We start from the raw sequence: 26,937 nt of genomic DNA, 5'->3' as shown, positions 1-26,937 counted from the left end.
CAGCTGGTGAAGGGCTGCTGTGCAAGCATGAGGCCCTGAGTTCAAATCCCAGGACACGTGGAAAGCCTGGAGTTGCAGTATGCACCTATAATCCTAGTGCTACGGAGGTGCCCCACACTAGTTCATGGGTGTGGCTTATTGCCTCTTTGCTGCTGTCTAGAGCATCAGGCCAGGGGAGCCACAGTGGCTTATGGGTATAGCTCAGTGGTAGACTCCTTGTTTATTATGCATGGAACCTTAGGTTAACTTCCTAGCACCAAAATAAGTAAATATAGAACTGTTCAAAAAATAAAAGCGAAAGTCCTGCAGTTAAATCGGATTCAGCCTTTCTGGGCTCCTACTTTCTCATTGTTAAAAGAGGGGTCCCATCAATGTCTATGCTGAGAAAAGGATTCCATTCAAACAAATGTCCTTTCTCTCCCCCTCACAGCTGCAAGCAAATCATACCAGCCTCCAAGCCAAGTACAGTGACACGAAGACGACACTGGCAGAGGTAAGCAGATCTCCCCCCTCATTTACGGTGACCTCAGGGCCCACAGTCACCCCTCCCAGGTCACATCACAGCAGTGTGGGTAAACTGATGGCGTGGGCCAAGCACCGCCATGCCACGTACCTTCCCTGTGGACTAGACTCTGGGGCCAGAACCTGTCACTTCCACAGCAGCTGAGGAAAGCAGCATTCTGCCAACAGCGCTGCTCAGACATGGGTGTTCTGAGCCCTCTCATGACACAGACCAAAGTTTCATCTCTGCGAAGCCTGCCCCTCAGACTGGATTTCCCCCTCAAGTGAAGCAGGGCATGGAAGGAGGCAGAGAGATAGTAACAGCACGTGACACCCATGGAGACAGCCACATGGCCTCCCAGGAAAGCTGGGTCAGCGGTCGGTGGGCTGGCCTGCCAGCTCTAACCTCTCTCTATCTGCCGCGCAACCCTCCCAGTCACAGCTGTGATTCCCATATGGAAGGCTAATTCCTTCTGAATGAGCACTGTCTTCCCGGGTCTCTGCGGGCGGGCACTCCTCATATCCAAGGCTTACATAGCGCTATAGTTAGCGCTTTGGTCGCAATTCATTCACAAGTGGCTACGCCAGTTTTTGCCTGTGCTCAGATGTTTGAGGTCTAGGTCATATGTTCATCTGGTTTAAAGTTCCCTCACACCATCTCTCAATACCATATACTCTTCCCAGATACTTGACTCGTTACTGTCACAAAACCCCTGGCAGGAAGCAGATTAAGGGGGCACGGCTTCAGTTTGGCTCAGGGTTGAGGCACGGAGCTCTCTGTAGTGCAGAAGTCAAGGCAGCGCCACATCCTGTCAGGAAGCAGGCAGATGAAAGCTAGTGCTCAGCTCACCTTCTCCTTTTCCTGCAGTTTAGGACACCAGCTTGGGGGTTTGGGGGATGGGAGTAGGGGTAGTAGTGCCTCCCACCGGTAGGGTAGGCCTTCCCAGCTCAGTGAACCCAGTTAGCTCCCAGGCTTGTCCAGAGCTCATCTCACGGGGGTTCTAGACACCAGAGGGGTCACAGTACTGGCCGCCATGGCAGCTTGCTCCCATTGTCTCCAGGGAAGGGTGCTGCTTTCCATGTAGCAAATCAGCTGATGGCAACAGATAACCAGAGCTGGGAAGCTTCCTGTTCTCTTTGCTGTTGCCAGCCATCTGGGGCCCTCAGATGCTCTCTTCTGTGTAGCGGAGTCAGGGTTCATTGCTCTGTCAGCCTCGCTCTCCTAATGCAGGCCTCAGCCCTCCAAGCCCTATTCCCCACCTACGCTGGCTAGTTCTCCATAGCTGTCTTCCGTCTGTTCCCGTATGCCAGCCCTCTGTCTTTTCCCGTGAGTTAACCCACTTTCACGCTCCAGCATCTTAGGTTGGATTGTTCGCAGACCTGAGGTGACAGGGATTTGGTGCGACACCTGGCTGTACTGCCATTTTCAACTAGGAACTTCTTAAATTTGCATTTTGTTTGAATGGGTCACATATATGCACGTGCATGTTTTCTCTTGAAAACATTTATTTATTCACTTACTTACTTACTTACTTACTTTTGTATTCATTTATTTCATGGGAGTGGCAGGGGCTGGGCTGTTAAGTGTGCCACAGCACATGTGTGGAGGTCAGAGGACGACTTGTGGAAGTCATTTCTCTTCCATGTGGATTCCAGGGACTGAACTCAGACTATCAGGCTCGGCAGGGCGGGTCTTGTTCCCGAGCCATCTTATCAGCCCACGAGTGCATATTTCTGTGCCATGGAGTTTGCCATGGTCAGGATTTTAGACCTTGCTTTCTAGATCATTGTGAAAAGATGTAGTTAAAACAGTCAAAGGGGTAGAGAGATGGCTCATGAGTAAAGTGCTGCTGCGTTAGCGTAAGGACCTGTGTTCAGAACATGACTGTCGAGGGAAAAGCCTGGCATGTTGGTGGCGGCTGCAACCCCAGCACTGTGCGTGGGGATAGATGGATCCCAGCGGCTCCTTAGACAGCTAGGCTAGCGAAACCTTGGCCTTCCGTTTCAGTGAGAGATCAGGGCTCAAAAAATCAAGTTAGAGAAGCAAAGAATTGAGACAGACATTGCAGCATCAGCCTCTGACTCCACATGCACACCACGCACAGGCAAGTGCACATATGCACACCCATACACCTTGCACAGAAGTATTCCGCTATGCACTGAAGTCTGCATTCTCTTAAAGATTTTCCCTTAGCTAACTCACAAGGTAAAACCGTTTGTCTTAGTTAGGGTTTCTGTTGCTGCTGCAGTGAAATGCCATGACCAAAAAGCAAATTGGAGAGGAAGAGCTTTTTAGCTTATACATCACATCACTGTTCATCATCAAAGGAAGTCGGAGCAGGAGCTCAAACAGCGCAGCATCCTGGAGGCAGGAGTGATGCAGAGGCCATGGCGGGGTGCTGCTTTCTGCCTTGCTCCTCATGGCTTGTTCATCTTGCTTTCTTATAGAACCCAGGACCACCAGCCCAGGGATGGCACCACTGACAAGACACTGGGCCCTCTCCCACTGGTCACTAATTAAGGAAATGCCCTATAGGCCTGTCTGCAGCCTGGTCTAGTGGAGGAATTTTCTCAATTGAGGCTCCGTCCTCTCTGATGTCAAGTTGGCACAAACCCAGCCAGTACACTGTTCAAGAGGCTGGGAAGTGCTAGCCATGCAGTGACAGTAGAATTCTAATAGTTATTCTTCCTCTCCCATCCTTGCTTTCCCGCCCTGTCTCTGTCTCTGTCTCTGTCTCTGTCTCTGTCTGTCTGTCTGTCTGTCTGTGTCTGTCTATCTGTCTGTCTGTCTGTCTGTCTGTCTGTCTGTCTGTGCCCCTCTCTCTCTCTCTCTCTCTCTCTCTCTCTCTCTCTCTCTCTCTCTCTCTCTCTGTGTCTGTGTGTGTGTGTGTGTGTGTGTGTGTGTGTGTGTGTGTGTGTGTATGTGATGTGTGTGTTCCTGCCCCCTTCCCTACTCCAAGGCATTGGCTCTCGGCATTGCCTTGGGTTTTCCTTCCTCTTTCTGCTGCACTGTGAAGTCATCGCCAGAGCAACAGTTAGCAGATGTTGACTCTGCCCTCCCTGCTGCCTCTCTCCCTCTTTCCCATCTGTCTGGCACATCTATTTTCTCAGTGTGCAACCAAATCCAGTGGGCTCAGTCATCTAGCCCAAGTGAGCCAGGAAGCCAGGGTGGTTCATGGAGCACAGCTTCCTGTTTGCTTTTAAGTCTCTGTGGTCAGTGATGCCCCTGTTCTCTCCTGCAGCTGAAGAGTCATGCTGAGAAGCTAGACAAAGAGCAGGCAGCCCTGGAGAAGCTGGAGGCCAAAGCTGACCCAAGGTAAGGGCCTCAGCTTGTGTAGTCATCCCTTTGAGGAAGCTGTGTGAATGCGAGCAAGTGCATGCGTGCATGTGTGCATGTCTGACACTTAATCAAGGGACGGAGTCTGAGGCCATGGACTGGAGCTCCATGGAAATCAGATACTGGCACATGATCATCCAAAAGGGACCAGCAGTCACCCTGATGCTCCTCACCGAGATCCTCGGGCTGCACTCAGTCACCGACCTCTCTTCCTCCTCTCCTTGCCATCAGAGCAGCGTTGATCTGCTGCCTCTGATGGTTGATTTTTAAAAACAATGAAACAGGGCTCAGTAGGCAAAGCACTTGCTTTTTAAACGTGAGAACCTATGTTTGGCATCCCGTATCCAACCTGAAAGGCTGGCCGTGGTGTACACACTTGTAATCCTAGAGCCAGGGAGCCAGAGACCAGGCCCTGGCCAGTGAGAATGTGAGGAGGAGCCAGCGGCTGCAATAGCTCCTCATGGTAAAGTGCTGGCTGTGAAGGCTGGTGGCCCGGGTTCAGTTCCTGGATCTCACAGCTTGTCCTCGGACCTACACACATGCTGACAAGTACTCTCACACAAAATAAATAAATAGATGTAATAAAGTAGGTTTTAATTAAAATAGGGCTAGCACCTGAAGAACACATGGGTTTTAATAGTGTGTCTACTCTGAGTACAGTTAAATATATAAGTGAGTATCCCTGAAGCTCACGGATAGTTCCAGAGTTCACAGTCTCATTCTAGATTCCTGTCATGTGTGTTTTGTGTCGTCGTGGGCTTGAGGGTACAAACGCATAGTCAGACATGGCAACCCCCCCACCCCCCATTACAGCCTTGGGGAAAACAAAGGAAATTAAAAAGGAGCTCTTCATATTGTCAGTGTGGCCCTAGCGGCGATTCATAAAATCACATCGTAATGGCCCACCCATGCAGTTCAGTTGTCTGATGTCTCCTCAGCATTCTGCAGAGCCTGAGAGCCCTCGTAGCCATGAATGAAAGTCTGAAAAGCCAGGAACAGGACTTTAAAGCACACTGCCGGGTAAGTGCTCTGTGGTGTTGCCGGCCAGGCAGGGACTCCACTGAGGCTCTTGGGTTGTCCTGTCACCCACCCCCTCACTCCTCACCCACCCTGTGCTGCTGGGTGGGCGTGCCAGCCAGTGCAGTGTGAAAGGCTGACTTGGGCTCTGGAGGTGACTCTGTGGGTAAAGTGCGTTCTGCTCTTGCAAGCCTGGGAGAGCTCTTTTACTCAAAGGATGAGCTTGGCCATGAGAGCAGAATACCCCCTTCCCTGTCAGCTTTTGGCTCACCACAAACTAATGAAAGAAATGTCTGCATTGAATAGTTAAGTTGGACAGGCAAGATGGCTCAGCTGGCAATGATGCCACCAAGGCTGACAACCTGAGTTCAGTCCCTGGGAGGCACACTGTGGAAGGAACAAAAACCCAACTCCATAGGCCGTCCTCTGCCCTCTACACATATGCTGAGGTGCACATGCACATGAACATAATTGTAAAACCAAGCCGCTCATGGTTGGCCAGCTAACCTCCAGTTGTGGCTTACCTGGGCTTTGTAAAGTTTCATCTTGCTTTTCCAGGAGGAGATGGCCCGGCTACAACAGGACATCGAGACCTTGAAAGCTGAGAGAGCACCAGGCGAGAAGGTAAAGGCTTCAGTTAGCCCCCAGTGCCGTCAGCTGCCTTCTGGCTGGTGTGTGGAAGGACTGCAGCACTTCAGCAACATGACCCTTCCGTCTCCAGATGGAGAGGACACGAACAGCCAGGCTGGGGGAAGGGTTCTCCCCAAGCCCAGCTTGATGAACCAGTACATTTAGTGGGTTTAGTTCCAGGGCCTTGGGTGACTCACAGGCAACTACACAAAGTCGAGTCTTTGGCAACTTTTGAGCAGCTGTGCTGCTGAAAGCCCATGCTAGTCAATAGTTTCCCTCTTACATATCTTGGGCACACTTATTTTGAAACAACATCTCTGTGCTTTGCTCAAGGTGGCCTTAAACTTGGACCTTTTTACCTCAGCCTCTGAGTAGCTGGGATGACAGGCCTGAGCCACCAGAGCCTGTGGATCTCTTAGATTTTGTTTTCCCTTACCACACTTCATTCAGAGCTTGCCTCCTGAGGATGCTTGTGCTTCTGGGATATTAAGACCCTGGAGCCCAGTCCCTGAAGCCACCTTGCACTTGCAGCAGGGGGATGGGAAAGTCAGGGAAGGAAAGATCTGTGCCCAAGCTCCTGGCATGGAGGCTCCAGCTGTCTTCAGGTACTTCTCCAGCTCCAAGCCTTTGAGGCATCGTCAGATCCCCAGGCTGGGCCTTTGATTTGGGAGAGATCACATTTCTGTGTCATCCCACCAAAGGGATTCTTCTATTGAAAATGAGCTACAAAGGGTCTGGGGAGCAGACTTACAGGATAAACGGCTAGCTGTGCAAGCCCAGGACCTGAGTTTGGATCCCAAACACCGGTGTAGATGCCAGGCAGTAGGAGGTGGACACAGAAGGCTCTCTGGAGCTCTGGCCAGCCAGTCTAGCCACACTGGCTGAACTCCAGGCTCAGTGAGGAGAATGAGTCTCAACAAATAAAATAAGGCAAGATGGTTCAGCCGGCAAAGGTGCTACCACCAAAGCCTGTTGACCTCAGTTTGACCCCTGGATCCCACAGATAGAGGGAAAGCACAACAAGCTGTCTCCCCTCCCCCCTCATACACACACACACACATACACACACACACACACACACACACACACACACACACACACGCACGCACATGTGCGCGCTAGCATTTTAAAATAAATAAGGTAGATAGTGACAGAGGAAGACAAAGACATGGGCACACACACCCCTGCCCATGCACACACTCAGAAGAGCTACAGTGGAGTTTGTTGGGGTGCACCTAGCAAATGTATAAGATCTGGGCTTCTCAAATGATCTGGCCACTCTTTAGAAAAACGAGGTGCATTTCAGCGCTTCAGTTGCTCCTCACGGCTCCCGCCTGTGGAGCCTAGGTCCTCAGGCTCTGTGTGTCCTGCTTCACTGAGCTGACCCTGCTTCCACCCTTTCAGACTCCCTCCAGCGGAGAGCCACGGGGTGCCCTGACCTCCACCATGACTCACAATGTAAGTATCTCCTCATCCCTGGCACTGGCCTTGTCCCAAGAGAATGTGTCAGCCTCTTTTCCATTTTCCTTGCACACTTTCCCAGACCACTGTATAGTCTATATCTCTGCCTCCTCGTCTGCTGGCCTGCTGGAGGCATGGGACCATTTTAGACCTTTCACTCCTGAGGTAGAAGAGGCCTCTGTGGGCCACATGAGCCCTGAGGAGCTAGAGACTGGTGAAGACGGGACACTGCCTTCTTTGCCGTATTCTAGCAGGCGCCTTCTCTGGTTGCCATAGTGACTGTATCAGGTGTGTCCAACCTGCAGCTCAACACAGAGCTCAGTACAAACTTACTTAAAATATTATGAGGGGTTTTTTTTTTTTGGTAACTTAATTGCATGTTTTTCAAGAATGAACTTTGTAAATGATGACATTATGACACATGTTATTATAAATGAATGGGCATGACTATATTCCAGCTCAACTCTATTGACAGAAATAGGCAAAAAGTCAGGCCTGGCTCAGAGGCTGTAGGCTTTCTGTGGCATGCTCTAATTTGCTGAACCCTGATATGAGTTAAAACAGTACTTGTTGCATGTAAAGAGAAAGGAAGAGAGAAGGGCCATGTAGGAAGCAGCGACTGCCAAATGGGCCTTCTGTAAGGGTGGTTCTTCATAGCCTCCTTGGAGGCTGGACAAGGGACTCCTCCATTGATACCTATTAGGTGTTGCCTGTAACTAAGCCCTGTGCAAGAGACTGCGCATGTGCTCTTGTGCGTGCATGCCCCTTCTGTAATGTGCACATGTGCTATATGTGCTCTTGTGCACACATGCCCCTTTTGTCATGTTTTCTGAGACATAGATTGTCTAGCCGTTTTCCTGTGTTCAGTGTAGAGCCTAACCTACACATTAGCTCTGTCCCATAAGAACTTTCTGTGATGATGAGGATGTTTGCACAAACATCCCTCCCACATGGCTACTGGGGGACTGTTTTTTTTTTTTTCTCGTATTTTACTTGTTGCAAGGTTAAAGAGACATGGAGGGTTAGCCATCGTCATTTGGGAACCCTCATGTCCATCAGAAACAGGGTTAGCTGAAAACAGAGATGTAGATTAACGACTTGTAAGGTAGTGCGTGATTCCCTTTTGTTGTATGGTATTCTGAGATATGGGGGCTTCGGGAGCCCATAGGAGGGACTCACTTAAGGACATTCAATTTTAGGAGCTGATGGGGTGGCTCAGCAGGTAAAGTAATTGCCTTGCAAACCTGATGACATGAGTTCAATCCCCAGAACCCACCTGAGTTGGAAAGAGAGAACCAACTCCACAAAGTTGCCCTCTGACCTCCACAGTTCACTCTCCTATATGCCCCTCCCCCCCCAAATAATACTAAATATTTTTTCTTCTAAAAAGAACATTGGATTCAGCCAGGATCCTAATGAAAGGAGAAGTGTTGGATGTGGTGTGGAAGTGTCTCACAGGTGTGAGGTTCTAAACATGCCATTTGAGAGAAGGAGTTTGAGACTCCAAGCTGGGAGATGCAGTTAGATGTACTCAACGTGCAGAGACAGCCAGAGAGCAGAAGGTCCACTCTGGGTGACTGGGGCCCGCCTGTTCTCGCTCGTAGGAGGACCTGGACAGACGGTACAACATGGAGAAGGAGAAGCTGTACAAGATTCGCTTACTGCAGGTGAGTGTCCACCAAGACCAGGTGCACAGCTCTTCCTGGCAGGTATGAATGTGCTGGGACTGAATGGAAGGCCTTAGTCTATGAGAGCCGCAGTCAGCAGGCTCTGCTCGCTGCTCTCTGTGTATCCAGTCATGCCGTGACTTAAGTGTCCTGGAGGTTCTGATCCACAAATGACCCTGGGCTGGGCGTTACATGTTGGTTAGGGTCACTTTCTCTAATCCTTTTTTTTTTTTAGGGAGGCAGCGGGCAAGCTTTGGTAGGAATGACCTGGGGGTTTAGGGGCCCGTGAGAAGTTATTGTCATCTTCCTGGTTCTTAGTTATTTTGTGAGCTAGCTGGTTAACTTCAGGTGAGTTCAGTGTGTCCCTGGGACAGGAGCAGGAGTCTGATTTTCAGTGTTTTGAGAGTGTATCTCAAGCTTGCCTCAGATCCTATGTGGAGCCCCAGCTGGCCTTGAACTTCTGATACTCTTGCCCAGTCTCCCACGTGCTGGAATTATAGATATGCACCACCATGCATGACTACCCTTCAAATATTTAAAGATGGCCTCTCAGCCTTCAGCAAGATCAAGAGCAAATATTTAAAGGTACATAGAATTAATACAATCCGGGCCCTGCTGTTTGGAAACCCTGACTGGCTACTTCCTGCATATTCAGCCATGCATCAGGTCCTAGTAACAAGAACTGGGAAGATATGTCCTCTGGGAATTGGCTATTTGAGGGCCACGGTCTGCCCCTCTATACCAAAGTACAAGGCTGTTTGTGTGGGAAATGCCACATAGAGTACTAGTAAGGCAAGGCTGAGGCCAAGCTAGAAGAGAGATGACAAGGAAGCCCGTAGCTTGCTGAGGGCCTGGCCCAGGCAGAGGCAGCAGGCTCTGTGAGTGGAGCTGGCAGGGGGAAATGAGGCGCTGTATCTAATGGGATTTAGTGATGACTGGATAAGAAGAAGAGGGGGATCGAGGCTGATGCTCAGGTGTCTGACCCAAAGGTGGACACATGTGGAGGAAACTGGAAAACAGGCATAAAGGAGAAGGGAGCCAAGTGACAATGTGAAGGGAAGTGTTAGTAAAATCTCCCAGCTGGGTCTGCAGTGGGTTTGCTGGAAGACAGCACAGCACTTTCAAAGTGCTTGCCTTACAAGTGTGAGGACCAGAGATCACACCCCTGGAAGCCCCGTAAATTCCAGGTGGATGTAGTGGCCTACCTGTCACCCCTCCTGCAGAGGGAGCCAGAAGATCATCAGAGCAGACTGGCCAGCAAGACTAGCCCCGCCTGAGCTCTGCGTGCGATTGAGAGACCCTGCCTCAGTGGATAAGATGGAAGAATGGCTGAGGCTGATTCCTGCCGTCACCTGTAGGCCTTCATGTGCACATATGTACACAGGCTCTCCCACACATGCAGAAATGTTCATACACCACATGGGAACACCATACATGCACACATGAAAGAACGGAGGGGCGCAGCAATCCATCAGGTAACATTGTGGGAATAATGATGGGTGTCGGCTCCAACTCAAAGGAGTGTGGGCCGGAGACCGTGTTCTGCAGCGTGGATGGCCACTAAGGCCAGGCACATGTGGGCAAGACCAAGACTGAACCCTTGTGAACAATACAGCAAGAACAAGAGAGAGAGAGAGACGGGAGAGGAACCGAGGGTTGTTCACAGAGCCTGAGCAGACAGCTTGAGTTGCCGTGGCCAAGTTCGATGTGACAGTTTTTGCTTCATATTTTACTTTGTCATGTTTGGTTGTTATCACTTAGACACCTGTTCTTTTCTAATGAGAGACAGAAAGGGAAGCCGGGTGTGGTGGCACACGCCTTTAATCCCAGAGCTTAGGAGGCAGAGGCAGGCGGATCACTGTGAGTTTAAGGCCAGCCTGTTCTACAAAGTGAATTCAACCTTGTCTCGAGAAAAAAATATTTTTTTGAAAAAAAATTTTAAGGGGGGGGGGTGTGGAATGAGAGAGATAGAACGGGAGTGGATCCAAAGGAGAGAGGAAATTATACTCAGGATAGATTCTATTTTTTTTTTAAATCTGTTTTCAATATGGGAAGTGGTTGAGGACGGAGGAGCTAGAAGATCAGGTTCCTCAATCTAACATGTCCCAGGAAGTTTCAAAGTGAGAGGGAAGTCATGTGAGACTTTCCTGGGTAGACAGAAGACACACACTCCTAATCTCTGCAGTTAGGGAACCCACGACAGATCCAAGTAATGGACCCACCAAAGTCGTCTTGGTGAAGCAGTGAGTTTTTATTGGTGTTCCCTCCACCTGTTGGTGAGGGATGACTTACAAGGAGCCGGGATGACTCACCAAAATGCCCTCCTTAACACAAGTGACAACGAGAGGCAGCTGCATCCCTGGAGCCCCCGCAGCACTTGCAGGCAGCTGGGCAGGTGGGGGTCTCCTTGACATCTCTTCTAGGCATCATGGCTGGTCAGTGTCCTCCCCCAGCAGTTATTTGCTGCTCTCTTGGGGAGGGACCTAGTGAGTCCTGTAAATTTCAGCTTTCAGGGAGGGTAGAGTTTGTTGACTTCCTGAGTCTCCTGATCACCCCCACCACCCAACCTGCCCTCACTTCTTCCTGAAAGGGGTGTTCCAGCTGGGAAGAAGCTGGGGTACAACATTGTAAGTGGAGAGGCCCAGGGCGTGGCAGATGGAGGCACTAAGTGTGCCTGGCTGCCAGGGCAAGAGCCTGGTGGTGGAATGGCGGTGCAGCTCAAGAAAGGGTTATTTAAAGGGAAAGACTTGAGCAAATTTAATGAGGATGAACAGCCAGTGTGTCCACAAGCACCCTCGTACATGAAGAACATTCTAGAAATGAAGACACAATAACGAGGCGGCATGAATGCTTGTGTGAAATGACCCTAGGGTAAAGATGCTTGCTTCTAAGTGTATGCTGTGTAGGGGTGCGGGAAGAGGTTCAGTTTCTCTGCTTATTAAAGTTAGAAGGGAAAAAAAAGAGTTAGAAGGCAGGAGAGAAGTGTCACTAGAAATCTTGGGGAATCTGGCAGAGCCATCCCGTGATGTTAGGGAAATCGAGGTTCCCTCACGGGGTTCTTGGCTTTATTAGTAAAAGGATTATGCGCAGACTCAAACAGAAGCTCAAGGATAGTTTATTAATTAGAGCTTAAAGGGAAAACCCCAAGGCAGGCAGGCTGTGAATCAGAGCTGCCTGGGAGGAGAGGGAAGATGAGCGTGGAGGTCAGGCATGCAGGAGGAAGGGGAGCTTTAGGAAAAGAGCAAAAACGCCCTTGGCATTAGTTAGCCATGTCACAAGTATATTGGGCTCTTTCCAGCATTAGAAAGAAAAGACTAGTTAGCACTCTTCTGACTCAGCAGGCAGACCCAGCCAAGCATAGTGGAGGCTCACAGGGACTGCTGCCCTGGGAAGCAGCCTGCTCCCTGGCCTGCCCCTCTGGACTAACCCTTAGGGGAGGAGACAAGGGCATGTCTCCACCTAGAGGTAGATTGCATCCTCTGCAACCCGAGTCTGATCACCAGGACCCACACTGTGGAAGGGGAGACCTGCCACAAATGTGTGACCTCTGAACTCCACCACCCGCCATGGCACATATAAGCAAACAAACATGTAGTTTTTACAGATTTTAAGGGTTGCGTGCTCGTGCCTTAAGGTTCCAAAGAAGAAAGTAGAGGCCAGCCCCAGCACTTGCACGGAGCAGAGCCTTGGCTGTGTCCTGCCCAGAACAGTATAGTCTGCACTTACGAGCTGGTCACAAGGGTGGGGTTTCTGCCTAGAGCCTGCAATTCCTCAGAAATTTAGAACTCTATACCTGCTGCTGAGAACGAAGCAGGCCAGAGGACTGGCAGTGCCACTGACAGAAGGGACAAAGGCTCAGGAAAATGACAGTTCGCAGCCCACATCCTGAGATCCAGACATCAGCCATGTGGAAGCTAAGTGATGTTGTCCTCATGCAACACCCCACTGTCTCCTGTACACCTGATAGGGTGGACTCTGTGAAAAGGGGTTTGAGAAGGTAGCTGTGGGCTTCCAAGTAGAGGAGCTGGGAATACATATTGGAGAGGCAGCAGGAGGACACCTGTCATCTGGGACTCTCCTTTCACTGCCTGTCCGCAGGTCAGTCACCATCCTACATGAGGCCCTCCAACCAGTAGCCCACTGTGTGTCTTTGTGGCTGGCTTGGCATGCGGGGAGCAGACAAACACAGAGCACCTTTTACCAAACGTCCTGTCTCCTTCTCATTGCATTTAGGCACGAAGAAATCGAGAGATAGCGATTTTGCATCGCAAGATTGATGAAGTGCCCAGTCGAGCAGAGCTGATACAGTATCAGAAGCGATTTATTGAACTCTACCGTCAGAGTAGGTGCATTGATCAAACACAGAGGCTATCGGACCTTGGGGGTCTGTGTGGGGGAGGCAAGTGGCTCCATCCATTCTTGTATGGTGCAGCATCGGTCAGAGCAGAGCCCACAAATGCTGCCTTGAAAAGGCCTTTAGTTCATCCCCAGGCCTTCTGAGCAGCCCTGGAAGCTGACTTCTGGTGCTCTGACTGCCTGCTCCGTAGATGGGCTCGAGATCTCGAGAGAGTCAGCTTCGGTCAGCTCTCACGGTGGTTAGCCACATGCCGTCACCTGAGTCCCCTCCTCTTTCCCACTTCTTATGAGACATCCACACGCCAGCATCTCCAGGTGGCCCTTGGTCCTGCTCCACAGAGTCTCAGTGGAGTTTCTTTAGAGCACGTCCTCCCCATAATCCAGGACCTGTCTCCCCTCAGCCAACACAGGGGGACTGTATCATGTCAGGCTCAAAGCCACCGTCTGGGCCTAGGGAGATGGTTCATTAACAAAGCACTGCCTTACACGCATATGGGCCTGGGTTTGATCTCGATCCCAAGAAGCATGTTGTTGTTGTTGTTGTTTTAGAGGCTGGTGAGATGGTTCAGTAGTTCAGTATGTGTTTTTGCAGAGGACCCTGATTAAATCCCTAGCCCCCACAGACAGTTCATAGATGTCTATAACTCCATCCTCCATGGGCACCAGGCACACATCTTGTGCACATACATGGCAAGCAGGCAAAGCATCCACACATTTCCTAAGAAGTCAGATAATCCACACTAGAGGCAGGTAGATTCCCTGAGACTCACTGACCACCCAGCCTAGCTTAGGAAGTGAGCTCCAGGTTCATGAAAGAGCTTGTCTCAAAAATCAAGGTGAAAAGGGATAAAGGAAGACACCCAGAGTCAACCTCTGACCTCCAAATGTGCACATACATACATACATACATACATACAGCGTTTGACACACTCCACATGGGGTTGGGACACTATAGTTCACTGATGCTCTTGTGCTACAATGTTGCTCTCTCTGTGTTGGCAGTTTCCGCAGTGCACAAGGAAACCAAGCAGTTCTTCACTTTGTACAATACCCTGGATGACAAAAAGGTTTATCTGGAAAAGGAGGTAAGAGCCTTTGTTTACTGATTTGTTTCTTTTCTTAGTACATCTTAAATTTTGTTGCTCAGGGGGTCGGGTGTGTTGTACACGTGTAGAGGACAGAGAACAGCTTGTAGGAGTTGGTTCTCTCCTCACACCGTGTGAGCCCCAGGACTAGAACTCTGGTCCTCGGGCTTGGCAGCAGGCACCTATACACTGAGACCTTGCACTAGTCCTAGTTAGAGCCTTTATGGAAAGAAAGTAACAGATAAGCCACCGACAGCAGGTTAACTCCAGAAGATTCAGATGGACCTGGAGCCTGAGTTGAAGGTGTCTAGTGTAAGGAGAGAAAGGTTGCCTTCCTGTGCCAAGCGCTGGGCTTTGTCACTGCAAAGCAGGAGATTCTGTGGGAGTTCACTGTCGTGAAGTGAAGCTAGTGTTCTCCCATCCTGTAGTATCACGTGAGAAACACCATCATGAGGGCCTAGGAAATGGCTCAGCACATAAAGCACTTGCCCTCCAAACATGAGGTCCTGAGTTCAATCCCCAGAGCCTGCAGTAGAAAACAAAACAAAACAAAAACAACTAGCATGGCACTGTGCTTGTAATCCCAGCACTGGGTAGGCAGAGACGGATGCATCACTGTGGATCACTGCCTCGCCCCCATCAGAGCCTCCTGGATAAGCTTCAGGCCAGAGAGGAGACCCTGTCTTAAAAAGCAACATGGGAGGTGGGCATAGTGGCACATTCTTTTAATCCCAGGACTCAGGAGGCAGAGGCAGGTGGATCGTTGTGAGACCAAGGCCAGCTTGGTCTACAAAGCAAGTCCTGGACACCCAAGGCTACACACAGAGAAACCCTGTCTCGAAAAACTGAAAAAGAAAAAAGAAAACAAAAGGAAGGTGGATAGCATCATGAGGAATGGCAGCTGAGGTTGTCTGCTGGCCTCTGCATGCTAATGCACATACAAACTCATGAAAAACAAAACAAAATAAGAAAAGCAAGAACTAAAAACTACCACACCCTTCAAAGTATTAAAGGTAACAATGCCACCCCTATCTTGTGTATCCCGAGTCTGAAGTCCAGGTGTACTAACTGCTTATGGATGAGCCAACAGGTAAACAGTGCATATGGAGGCTCTAGCTGTGAGGGCAGAGACAGTTTCCATGGGAACAGACTGTGAAGCCCTCAAGACCACATTGCTGCAGCCATATTGGTGGACTTAGTGGCTTGGTAGTGGGAGTTGGGGGTGGGGCAGCGGAGGACAGGCAGTTTCTCCTCTGTCTCCACCCAACTGGTCCACCCTGGGATGACAGCCTCATCATGGAGTGGTGTTTGGGAACACCAAAGTGATCTGTGCTGGCAGTTTGTCCAAGGAGCCCTGCCACTAGGGTCCTCCCAGCTGTCGACCAGATCCCTTAAAGAGCCGTCCTTCCATATTCTCATGCATTAAGTAGACAGTGATGGGTTCTCTGAGGAAGGCTATGCAGGTAAGAATATGGTGCTCTCTCTTTCGTTCTTTCATGTGTTACTTTGATCTGCTTGACAAGGTACGTGTTCCCCTCAGTGGCATTGTCCCAGCCACAGACACACCTTCCACGGTGAATCAGGTGGTGGAGAGACCTTACTTACATGGTTCCTTTTCACTCCTCCAGATTAGCCTGCTTAACTCAATTCATGAGAACTTCTCACAGTAAGTACTGCCACCCTCCTCCTTAACCACTCTCCTCCCTGACTGTCCTCCTCCCTGGCCACCCTCCTCCCTGGCCACCCTCCTGGTCTTGTGGTGTGTCTGAGAATGTGTGGGGCACGAGTGGCCAGGTACTGGGACATGGTTCTCTTACTTTCCCTGTCCACTGAGGGCAGACATACCTTAGTGGAAGAGTCTGCAAATTACAGTGCTGTGAGTAGAGAGCCTGCCTTGCACAAGGACCCGAGTTCCATCCCAAAACCCACAGAGGGAAAAATCAAATGTCATGTCATGACTGTAATCCCAGAGCCGGGGGTGGGGTGGAGGGGATAGAGGTGGATTCTTACAGTTCAGTATCCAGCCAGCCTAACCTGCTCGGTAAATCCCAGGCCATTGAGGTAACTTGCCTCCAAACTCACAGTAGGTGGGCCCTGAGGAAAGATGATGCCTGAAAGTGTATTTTGTAAGTTAACATCCATCCTCTAAACTGGGCATTTAGCTCAGTGGTGGAGTGTTGGGTACAATGCATGAAGCCCTGGGCTCATTTCCCCAGCACTGTGTAAACTGGGACTTCTTGGCACAGTTCGGGCACAATCTAGGTACATGGCTGACTTCTTAGCGTCCTCCACCCCCTTTCTAACAGTCCCACGTGCTGGACATAACTCTGCTGACTTCTCTTTCAGAGCCATGGCCTCTCCTGCTGCCCGGGACCAGTTCTTAAGGCAAATGGAGCAAATCGTTGAAGGCATTAAACAAAGTAGGATGAAGGTGAGCTGGCTTATATTCCGGCCCCGCAGGGTCTGTGGTGGCGAGGAGGGCCTGGGCGTAGGCTCTGCGTCCTTCTGCATTGCCTCCCACCAGGCACGAGACTCTCTGGGGTAGGCCGCCACGTTGCCGTTAGAGCTCTGCAGGCATGAGCACTCCTGTATACCAAGCATGTACTGCCACTCCCCGCCCCATAGACGGTATTAAATGAGTGGTGCCAGCCCCTCCCCTAACTTCCCCAGCAGCCTTCCTCTCCTGTCCAGCCCCCTCCTTCCTGGGCATATATCTCATGACATTTCACCCCTAAACCCATTCTTTCCACATAAAGTAGTGGCATGTGCTTATGATCCACATGCAGGGGGGGTGGGGGGTGGGGCTGACAGGGAATCCCAAGGGATCAATGGCCAGCCAGTCTAACCTGCTTAGCCAGTCTAGGCCAGGTAGAGACTCTTTCTCCAAAAACAAAGTGAGAGATAAAAACCAAATTTATCCCCTGGCCTACACACATGCACATATGCGCTTAGATCCATGTAACTTACCCATGCAGTCAAGTACACGCAGGCAGCACCTGCTCTTCCTGCCTTCATCTCCTGCATGGCTGATGGTCTCCATTTAGCCTCCGAAAACACTGCACACAGCACCTGGTCCTGCCAAGTTGCCTCTCCTCTCAGAGGCCTTCTGCATCACAGATTCCACATGCCCTCACCAGCTTCACCTCCATCCCACTTCCCTCAGCGTTGGCGCTGCTGATAACTGGGATGTGCATTTTTTTTGTCAGGCACTTGTTGGTCAGGTCTGGTTTGGTTTGGTACCAGTTGCCAGGATGTGCCCTGTGAGAACAAAGACTTTCCTTGTTCTGGTCTAACTTGAGGCTCTCTTTAGGTGTTCAGTACTGTTTGTCAAGTGAGTAGCCTCCAGGACCCTGAGAAAATACCAAGTGTAGTGGTGCTAGCACACTCTTGTGTTCCTAGTGCTGGGGACCTGGGCCTTAATGCCCAGCCAGCCTTGGGTGTTTGGGAAGTTTCAAGCCACTCAGTGTCCCTGTCTCTAAAACAAGATGAGGCCAACAAGGCAGCTCACTGGGTATAGGTACATGCTGGAAGGAGAAAGCTGGCTCCCACAAGTTGTCCTCTAGCCTTTGACTAGCTTAGAAAAATCTCCGTAAGTCAACACTAGTAACTCTGCATAAGATCGGAATCCTAAAACCAGGCCACAACAGTTAAGACAGTTGTAGATAGCTTATACCAGACACCGTTGTGATAAATGAAGGAGTGATACACACACACACACACACACACACACACACACACACACACACACACACACACAATTCTATACATCAGGGTTACTCAGCCAGAACACAGCTGACATTCTGGGCAGATAACTCTCCGCCCTGTCTCTGTCCCAAGCAGCAGCCCCTTGCCAGGACACCAGGAGCTCTCCTTCTTTGCCGTTGTGACACTCAAAACCGCTTGCCAACTCTCATAAGTACCCTCTAGAGACAAAGTAGTCCCCAGTCGAGAACCACCCAAGGATACATTCTGTTCCTCTAATGTGCCAGAAAAGTTGAACTGCTGAATAGATTATAGGGCCTGCAAATGACAGTGTTTGAGAAAGCAGGCCAACTGAGAAGTTCCCTTTAGAAGGGAGGGCCTGGAAGAAATGCTACGAATGTTAACCATGGCTGCCTGTGTGGCCGCTGTCTGAGTGCCTGCTCATCCACCATTTGCCCCAACGTTCCCAACAGATGGAGAAGAAGAAGCAGGAGAACAAGATGAGGAGAGACCAGCTGAACGATCAGTACTTGGAGCTCCTGGAAAAGCAGAGGCTCTACTTCAAGACGGTGAAGGAGTTCAAGGAGGTGAGAGGGCGCGGGCCGGACAGATGGCAGCCAGGAGCAAGTGCACGGTTCCCTCTAGATGCCAGCAAAGGCTGGCGCTCGGAGAGGCCGGGGCTGGAGAGAGGCCTTAGTCAGCAAGGTGCTTCTGTTAAAGAGGAGTACTTGAGTTTGAGCCCCAGAACTCACAGGGTATGGTGCCCGCTTGTGACCTCAGTGCTGGGGAGGAGGCCGGGGGGCCTGTGGGTCTCGTTGGCCAGCAAGCCCAGCCCACTACTCCATGAGTTTCGGGCTAGTGAGACACCCTGTCTTGAAAAAGTAAGACAGGGGCCAGCAAGGTGGCTTAGTGAGTAAAAGCACTTCCTACCAGGCTTGATGACTTGGGTTCAATAGCCAGTACCACAGGATGGGCAAGGGGAGCCAACCCCGACAAGCCGCTCTCTCATCTCCATGGCGGGCACACTCGTACATGCAAATTAAATACATAGAATTTTTTAAAAAATATTTATTATGTATATTGTTCTGTCTGCATGTACCTCTGCATGCCAGAAGAGGGCATCAGATCACATTCTAGATGGTTGTGAGCCACCATGTGGTTGCTGGGCATTGAACTCAGGACCTCTGGAAGAGCAGTCAGTGCTCTTAACCTCTGAGCCATCTTTCCAGTCCCAATACATAGAATTTTAAAAAGAAACAAGGTATAGACAGTGCCTGAAGAGCAGCTACTAACCCTGACCTCTGACCTCCCTAGGCACATATGCACACATGTGCGCAAGCAAGCACACACGTACACACATGAACAAAGTAGAAAGCAGCTGTCCCATGCTGGTGCGTTAAAGATTGTTCTATCTTCCCCTTCCACCTTATTCTTCTCTGCCTGCGCTGCCCTTTGTTTTCTGATTTAACTTTTAGCCCCATGTCCATGTCTGCATCTCATCCTTTCAAATGTTCCCCAGCTCTGGCTGTGCCTCTGGCTTAAACCAGGTATACACAGATCTGCTGTCTGTCCCCAAGGAGCCTCACTGCGGTGAAGGAGGTGGGCCAGAAGCTGAGACACAAATGAGCAGAAGGCCTAGTGAGCAGGAGGCAGTAGAAGCAATAGTCTCAAACTTTACCATGTGGGGAGACAAGTGCAGATGTGGTCAGAGCGGGCTCCACAGTCTGGGCCGGGCCCCGGTAGCCTATCAGGGAACAGCCAAGGCCCCGAGGCACAGCAAGAGCCCAGCACCTGAGGTGGAGTCCATAGGTGACACACATGTGTGTGCAAGTGCATGTCCATGCAGACCAGAAGAGGACACTGGGCGTCTGCTCTTCCATTCTTCTGCTGTATTCTCTTGAGACAAGATCTCTCACTGCCTCTAGAGCTAGGCCGGCAGCAAGAAAGTCGCACCAGTCCTTCTGCCTCACCACCCACAGCGCCGGGGCTACAGGCATGGCGCAGTCACGCCGAGCTCTCTGTGTGAGTGATGTGGATTCGAACTCAGGGCCTCATGCTTGCCCAGCCATCTCCCCAGCCCCTCAACTCTCTTTTGGTTAGAGGCATTAAGAAGCCGTGAGAAAGGCTTGGGGTTGTTAGAACTTTGCTAACAGAAGTGTCTTGAGCTGTTGCCACCAGAGGAAGGGAATACAGAAGGGCAACTGGTGTCTCAGGACACTGGGCACCGCTGGCAGGGTGACGTCCCTCAGTGACAACCTCAGTGTATTTAGTCACAGCCCCATCTAGTTCTAAGCGTGTCTTCTGTGCATTTATTTCTTAAGGCTGTGAACACTCGGCATCTTTGCTGTTAGAACCTCTCATGTTTCATCTGCTGTGTGTACACTAGGCCTGCCTTACTCACATTTTAGGGTACAGCCTCCAAGGCACCTTCTCTGCTCTTACACCCTCAAACAGACTGACAAATACGTGTCTGCTTTCTGCTTCTGTCCTCTTGGAGATTTTAAGAAAGTTCTGTCTATAGAAAAGATAGGGCCTGGTCTCCTGTCTTCAGCCCAGGGGCTTCATTCATCACATCTATCTTGACACAGAAGGTCAGTAGGCCACCAAAGAGTGCCACAGTGCTGGTGGCTTCATGCTAGGAGACTGACTGACTTGTCAGAAATGGCCACTAAGACTGAAGAGAGGGCCTAGGGCATCTTTGCAGACCCCCACATGAGTACCAATGACCAAGAGTTACTGTTTCTCTCTTACTCTGCTTTTCCAGGAGGGCCGAAAGAACGAGCTATTGCTGTCCAAAATCAAAGGCAAGGCCTCCTGAAAACCTGTCTCCATTTCTGTACGTCGCTGGTATTTTTTTAATGGCATGTATAGACTACAGGATCCTGAAACGGTTCTGAAAATGATGGTGGAGAGATCCGGGAAGATTCATCTCAGCTCTCCGGACAGATGTTTTCCTTCTCCTATTTGTTTCATCTCATCTCTCCTGGCTGCGGCTGGTGGACTCAGATAGGCTAACCACGTGGCTCGGATGGCACCCAGACCCCTAGGAAGAACTGTGAGCAATGTTCACGCACTCTGTCCACTCAGTTTTCATTTCTCCAGTAACACTGCATTTCCGAAGGTACCTGCATCTGTGCGGGCCCTGAGAATAAAGAGCATTATGTTCAGCAAGTATTAATTGAGCAACTGCTGAGAAATAAACCGTGAGGTAAATGTAGCAGCACACTCTCCCTGCCCCTCTGGCATCTAGGAGGGGCCCGGAGAGCAGTTAAGCCCACTTAGCTTGTGCCCTGGACTGCTTCAGAAGGCTACTGGGTGAGCAATCAGCCCATTCACCTACCGTTGTGCCTTGTGTTCTGGCTTCTCACAGTGTGTACGGACTATAGGCTGGGCTGGCGTGCAGAGCAGTTAGCCCTCAGGTGTAGAGACAGGCAGCTGAGGCTCGGGGGTACTAGCGTCCACCTGTTTACGTTGGAAAGACAGATAAAAGTCACCATGATGGCTTTTGGAACTGGGAATCCTTCAGCTAGAGCCGTGCTTCTCAGGCATTTCCTACTGTGTGGCTGTAGATGTGTCATCCCCGCCCCGCACCCCAGGCTGCATGTGGTCAAGATTAGCTGTGAGGGTGGCTTCCTTGTCACTCCTGTAACCCTGCACACCGCCCAGGTTCACTTGATGGAAATACCATAAATGCGCCTCTCCCTGAGACTTCAGTGAGAGTTGAAGCTCTCCATAGCCAGATGGGCCCTGGTTGGAAGCTCTGCAGACGTCAGGGTTACATCCAAGATTAAGATGTGCACACCAGTTGAGTGCTGTCAGGACAGACATGGGGAAAGACAGCAGGTGCTGTGCATGGAGGGAAAGAAGCCATGTGCACAGGGGCATGAAGACTCCATGGCGGAAACAGCACTTGGGCTAGATCTGAACAGGTGTTACCTGAGTTCGGAGGAGAGCCTTTGTAACTCCTAAAGGGTTGCCTTTAGCCTCTGGAACTGAGCAGACCAAAACAATTGCAGAGCACCCCCACCCCTACCCCTACCCCACCCCCACCCCCAGCTGTCAGGAACCTAGCAACTGGGTCATGCTCAGTAAACCCCAGGGTGAGGCCATGCTCCATTCTGTATAAACTTGGTGCACACATGATCTGAACAGCAGGTTGAGACCATTAAACAGAAGCTTAAATATGTCAGCAAGTGGGGCACTAAGCAGGCACAGAAGCTCCCTAATGTATGTGATTAAGAGACATGAGGCATACAGACTTAGAGGATGATGAGGTGCTAGGGCTCAGTTGGTGGAGTGCTTGCCTAGGTTCCATCCCTAACATCATAAAAAACAGACACAGTAGGACATACTTGGAAGCAGAGGCAGGAGGATCAGGAAAGCAAAGCTCTCCTAGACTAAACAGCAAACTGGAAACCAGCCTGGGCTGCATAAGAATCTGTCTCCCACTCCCACCCCTAGAAGAAAAGCCCCTCAGGCTTAGTTACATCATCAGTCCCTGGACCAGGGCCACTGAGCTGTGATGAGCTGGGCGCACCGCAGCTGTAAAACATCACTCCCCTGTGCCAGCACACTTCCTAGTGAGTCATGTGCACGCTGCTGCCCCTACTGGGACCTGCAGGGTAATGGGAGCTCAGCTGAAAGAAATATGTATAAAATAATAGTAATGTTAATAAAATAAAGCAGTACTTTGGGGGGAGGCAGCAGCGTTTTGACTGTGTTAGAACTATTCCTGCTGGGGGCCGGGGGGGGGGGGGGGGAGTCATCCAGCTGTGTTATCCTGAGAAGCAGCCCATTCATCCAGAACTCTGGTGAATGTCAGTGTTTGACCACAAGTGTAGCAATGTCGGTAAAAGCTGGTGAGACTCAGGGTTACTAGGGTCCACCTATCTATGTCTGAGAGAGGTGTGGGATAACTAACTGCTCTAAAGCAACTATAATTGGCTTTGGGGATGGGAAGCTTCCTATGCGCTGCTGTTTCTGGGGAGTTTCTAGCGGTGTGGTTATAGGCATGCTCGGCTCCAGGCTGCCTGTAGCCAAGGATAGCTGTGAGTGTGGCCCAACCCAAAATTGTGAAGTCATTTAAAACATGGATTCTTTTCTGTTTCTTGGTTTTCGTTTTTAACACCATTACACTATGTACTCTGTGTAAACTTTGTAGATAGATGTCAGTGTCACGTTGTAACAGCAAAAGGTTGCTCTCTTCTGGTAAGGAGAGACTGGTAGATACTTTGTCCCATTTTTTAATCCCCAAGGCTTAATACAGATCAATGAGAGGATCCAGTTATTAGTCCTAACAGTACCAACTGTGAAATACCTCCTGGGGAGTAGACTACCGAGCTAAGCAGAATACAGTTGGTAACCCTGTAAGAGTCATGCCACTGTTGTCCCAATGCTCATATCTCGCCTTGCAGGTGGGTATCATAGTGTGCAAGTCCATAGCTGGGTAAGATTGTTGCAAGACTGTTGCTAACAACCCCCTTTCCCCCCACCTCAGCCCACCCCCGACCCCAGCTGCCTGTGTAGCAACATCTGATGCTGTCAATGCTAGCCAACAGGGAAGAAGCTTCTAGCTCAGATCTATTTTGATTTCTCTATGTCCTACATTCAAAATATGTGGTATCGAAAACAGTCATGTCTTCCTATCTGGTTCAGGTGGGCAACCATGACCAATGGCTAACCGGTATTGGCCTGGAGCCTTCTGGGTAGGTTGTGTTACTTGAGCACTCTTGGAATTAGACTACACAGGCTGGCACTGAGAAGCCTGCATTTGCTTCAGGCATCCCTGAAACATAGACAGTACCTTTGTGGGTAATTCTAGCATGAAGTGGGCTGTGTAGTCTGATCTTATTATAGGCTGAGGTGATTCCCTGAGGCCCCTAGTCATTTCAGAATCTGCCTGGAGACTGGTGGAAGGGAGGGGCCTCCCAGGGCCGTGTCTTCTGTACCCAGACATAATATATAGCAACATAATAATAATAATAATAATAATTGTATTGAGCATACTGGCTTTTACCAGGATTATAAGATACTAGTAGAACATATGTAAGTGGCTCTGTGTGTGTGTGTGTGCGCGCGCGTGTGTGTGCGTGGGCACTTTAAGAGAAACCAGATTCAGAGCAGTGAGCTTGTTTACAGGGCTAGCTCTCAGTGCCATGCACTCTTAGGACCAGCCTCCAGATCAGGAGGCTACCTTCCCTCCCTCTTGCTTTTCGTGAAGTACCTGAGGATTCTTTGGCCGAGACCAAGCTCAGACCAGCCATGAACAGAGAGAGGCTAGGGTGATGGTGAAAGCTCTGGGAAGATGTAGGGACTTTCTACTGATCTCCTGTGCTCAGTGGTTGGTCAGCCAGCACCACAGGGGCAGCGCAGAGTAATTTCAATAGCTGCCAGCCTGCGTCCAGATGGGTGCTGGCGTTTCTAATGAAGCAGAGCCTGGATTAGGCATAGGCTCCTTTTGTCTAATCTCCTGGATGAGGTCTGGTTTATAGCCCTTGGTCCAAGAACAGTGAAGACGCAGGCTCATGGTGAGACCACACCAACACTGGTCACCAGGCAGGGCTCCCCTTCTCCAGACACTTCCTGGAGACCTCTCAAAACCTTGAACAAAGCATGGGGCAGGCCTCCCAGGAGCTCTCTCACCACCTCTCCAAGGGCCACTTCCATGGACTGTCACTTTGGCAGACTGTTGTCTTTTCTATTCTTGAGTAAAGTAAACACTAGCTGAAGGGGTCTGTGGGACCCCAGCCTGACCTGCAGCATGCACGCTGTGCATTCTGTCTGCCTCCCCGTGCTTCTGCCTTGCCTACTCCCCAGGTGATGGATGGTCAATTTAAGGGAGCTGGGCATCATAGCAATAACCTCCGACAGTGACTTTGCCTTGTGAAGGTTCAGGTGGTTGAGTTGAACTATGCTCTGAGAAGCACAGAACTGAAGTGTTTTGGGATGTATTCATTGTCACCGAGCACCCTTAACGCAAGTACTACAGTGAAGAGCCCAGCCACATGGGGGCCACTGTCCGTTCTTACAGCTGAGGATGGCCAGAGGCAGAGCCTTATGAGATGCAGCTTGGAGTTTCCCATGCTGTCCCTCCTAGCAGCAGGCGGCAGTGGGCCAGAATGGGAGGCAGGGGAGATGGCGTAGCCAGTAAAGTGCTTGCCTTGCAAGGGTGAGGACCTGAGTTAGGGTCCTCGGCACCCATGTAAAAAGTTAGGCATAGCATCCTTGTATTCCCAGCACTAGCGAGGCCGAGACTGAAGGCCCTCGGGCTCACTGACCACCAGACTCGCTGAATTGGTAAGCTCCAATCCAGTGAGAAGCCTGTCTCACGTAATAAGATGGAGAGCAGTCAGGCCCTCTGAGTTGACCTCTGACCTTTACATGCACAAGCATGTACAAGCTCGTGCACACCCCCACTCGTACACATATAGGAACATGCACATACAAAAAAGTAACGGGCGTCTTCCATCTTCTCAGAATAAATATGATGTATAAGATCGTGAGCAGGGCTTCAGCACCCCATCTGCCGTGCGTTTGGCGCCATAGGGCGTCACCCCATCTGTATCTTCATCAGCTTGTGTCAGTTTGCCAGATGGGCCAAGCTCACCCTCCATTGGTATTTTCCTCATGTGTCACTCTCCACAAGTTTAGGTAATGAGTTCACATTGGCCTCCTGATCATATCACGTTCCTGTTGTCTGTCCTAATGTCACGTCACCACTTAATGTCCCTAGTCCTTTGCAAGGTCTACATCTTCCCCATTTGAGATGTGTAAGGGCGGCAGGAGCAGGGACCTTGCCCACCTTGATGTGGCTCCTCAGGCAGTCAGAACATTCCAGTTGCTTAAGTTGGCTCCCAAATCGTTATCTTTGTGCCCTACAGTAGCAAAATACAGACTAAACCTTATCTGTGCTCAGGTTGAAGCAGGGTGGCAGTTCCAGGCAGCGGCTCTAAGGCTGTATTCACTGGTCGCTAACCTTAAAGAGTTTTCCAGAAGCTTCCAATCTTTAACCAATGTCACCTTTGGGAGATGTCTAGTATTATGGCAGCGAGGGCACAGTGATGTCAGACAGAATCATGAGCATGTTCTTCCTTCAAGTGTGGTAGATGCATCGTAGCCACATGAATCCAGGAACACAGGTGGTGTCACACAGCTGTGGGCAGTAGCACACCACACAGTGATGGCAGGGCTGCAAACCTACAGACTCCTTGGAGGACAATTGAATAATATCAGGAATCCACGTGTACCGCCTTTTGAACCAGCAGTGCCACGTCTAGGAACTTTTCTTATATACAGAAACTTTTAGTAAAACAACGTTTGTAATAGCAAAAAGTTCGGGACTACCAGTCACTCAGAACAGGGGTGAAAAATCATCTCCACAATGGGGCGTTTTGCAGACAGTTAAAAGGATAAACCTGCTATGTGTATTGCCAGGGAACGTTCATGGGATCTTGGAACCACATGATTAAGAGGGGGAAGAAAACATGCATGAACATGCATGAAATGCTAGTGTATGGAATAGAGATAAATACATGTGTTGTAGGTGGGTGTATGCACATGTGCCTGTGCATATACTCACACATATGCTTGTGTTGCGTCTGCTAGCCTGTTCCCAGAGTGTGTCGGAGAAGTGGCACAGTAGCCTGGCAGCCTTGGTTGCCTCTTGGAAGAGGGTGGGAATGACTTTTCACCGTTTGCCTTTTGTACTCTGGAATTGTGTACCATGTACATGCATTATGTACTAAAAAATAAATAGTTTTTGAAGTTTAACTTGGTTTCATTAAAAAAAAAATCCACTTCCACCAATCTTCTGTCTTCTTCTTCTTTCTTCTTCTTCTTCTTCTTCTTCTTCTTCTTCTTCTTCTTCTTCTTCTTCTTCTTCTTTCTTCTTCTTCTTCTTCTTCTTCTTCTTCTTCTTTCTTTTTCTTCTTCTTCTTTCTTTTTCTTCTTCTTCTTCTTCTTCTTCTTCTTCTTCTTCTTCTTCTCCTCCCTCTTCCTCCTTCTCCTCTCCTTCCTCTCCGTCTTCTTCCTTTTCCTCCTCTTTCTTTTTTGGTTGGGGGAGGGGGTAGGTGGACACATGGTATTGAGACAGGGTCTCCTGTATCCCAGACTGGCCTCAAGCTATGTGGCAAGGGTGAGTTTGAACTTCTGAGCCTCTGGCCTCTACCTCCTCAATGCTGGG

At 50.1% G+C, this 26,937-nt stretch overlaps 1 protein-coding gene across 2 annotated transcripts in view; it reads left to right on the top strand.

The window, feature by feature from the left end:
- The window catches only part of CCDC93 (CCC complex scaffolding subunit CCDC93), a 72,529-nt gene extending 46,004 nt beyond the window's left edge, over positions 1 to 26,525 (top strand). The window contains exons 13-25 of one of the 2 annotated variants that reach the window (XR_014780274.1): positions 431 to 493; positions 3,744 to 3,817; positions 4,777 to 4,858; positions 5,414 to 5,479; positions 6,890 to 6,943; positions 8,551 to 8,613; positions 12,847 to 12,955; positions 13,972 to 14,054; positions 15,683 to 15,720; positions 16,401 to 16,485; positions 18,230 to 18,343; positions 20,521 to 24,957; positions 25,003 to 26,525. Coding sequence is in view for 1 of the 2 variants with exons in the window: in XM_084787359.1 (XP_084643485.1) it covers positions 431 to 493; positions 3,744 to 3,817; positions 4,777 to 4,858; positions 5,414 to 5,479; positions 6,890 to 6,943; positions 8,551 to 8,613; positions 12,847 to 12,955; positions 13,972 to 14,054; positions 15,683 to 15,720; positions 16,401 to 16,485; positions 18,230 to 18,343; positions 20,521 to 20,574 (885 nt within the window). In the remaining variant the exon portion in view is untranslated. Of the gene's footprint in view, positions 1 to 430; positions 494 to 3,743; positions 3,818 to 4,776; positions 4,859 to 5,413; positions 5,480 to 6,889; positions 6,944 to 8,550; positions 8,614 to 12,846; positions 12,956 to 13,971; positions 14,055 to 15,682; positions 15,721 to 16,400; positions 16,486 to 18,229; positions 18,344 to 20,520 lie in introns of both variants that reach the window. The other variant, XM_084787359.1, reaches the window with a different exon arrangement.
- Positions 26,526 to 26,937: the final 412 nt, after the last annotated feature.

This window comes from Acomys minous (genome assembly GCF_964271855.1).
Source record: "Acomys minous genome assembly, chromosome: 1".
NCBI classification, from domain to species: domain Eukaryota; kingdom Metazoa; phylum Chordata; class Mammalia; order Rodentia; family Muridae; genus Acomys; species Acomys minous.
This window is presented reverse-complemented; position numbering and strand designations above follow the sequence as displayed.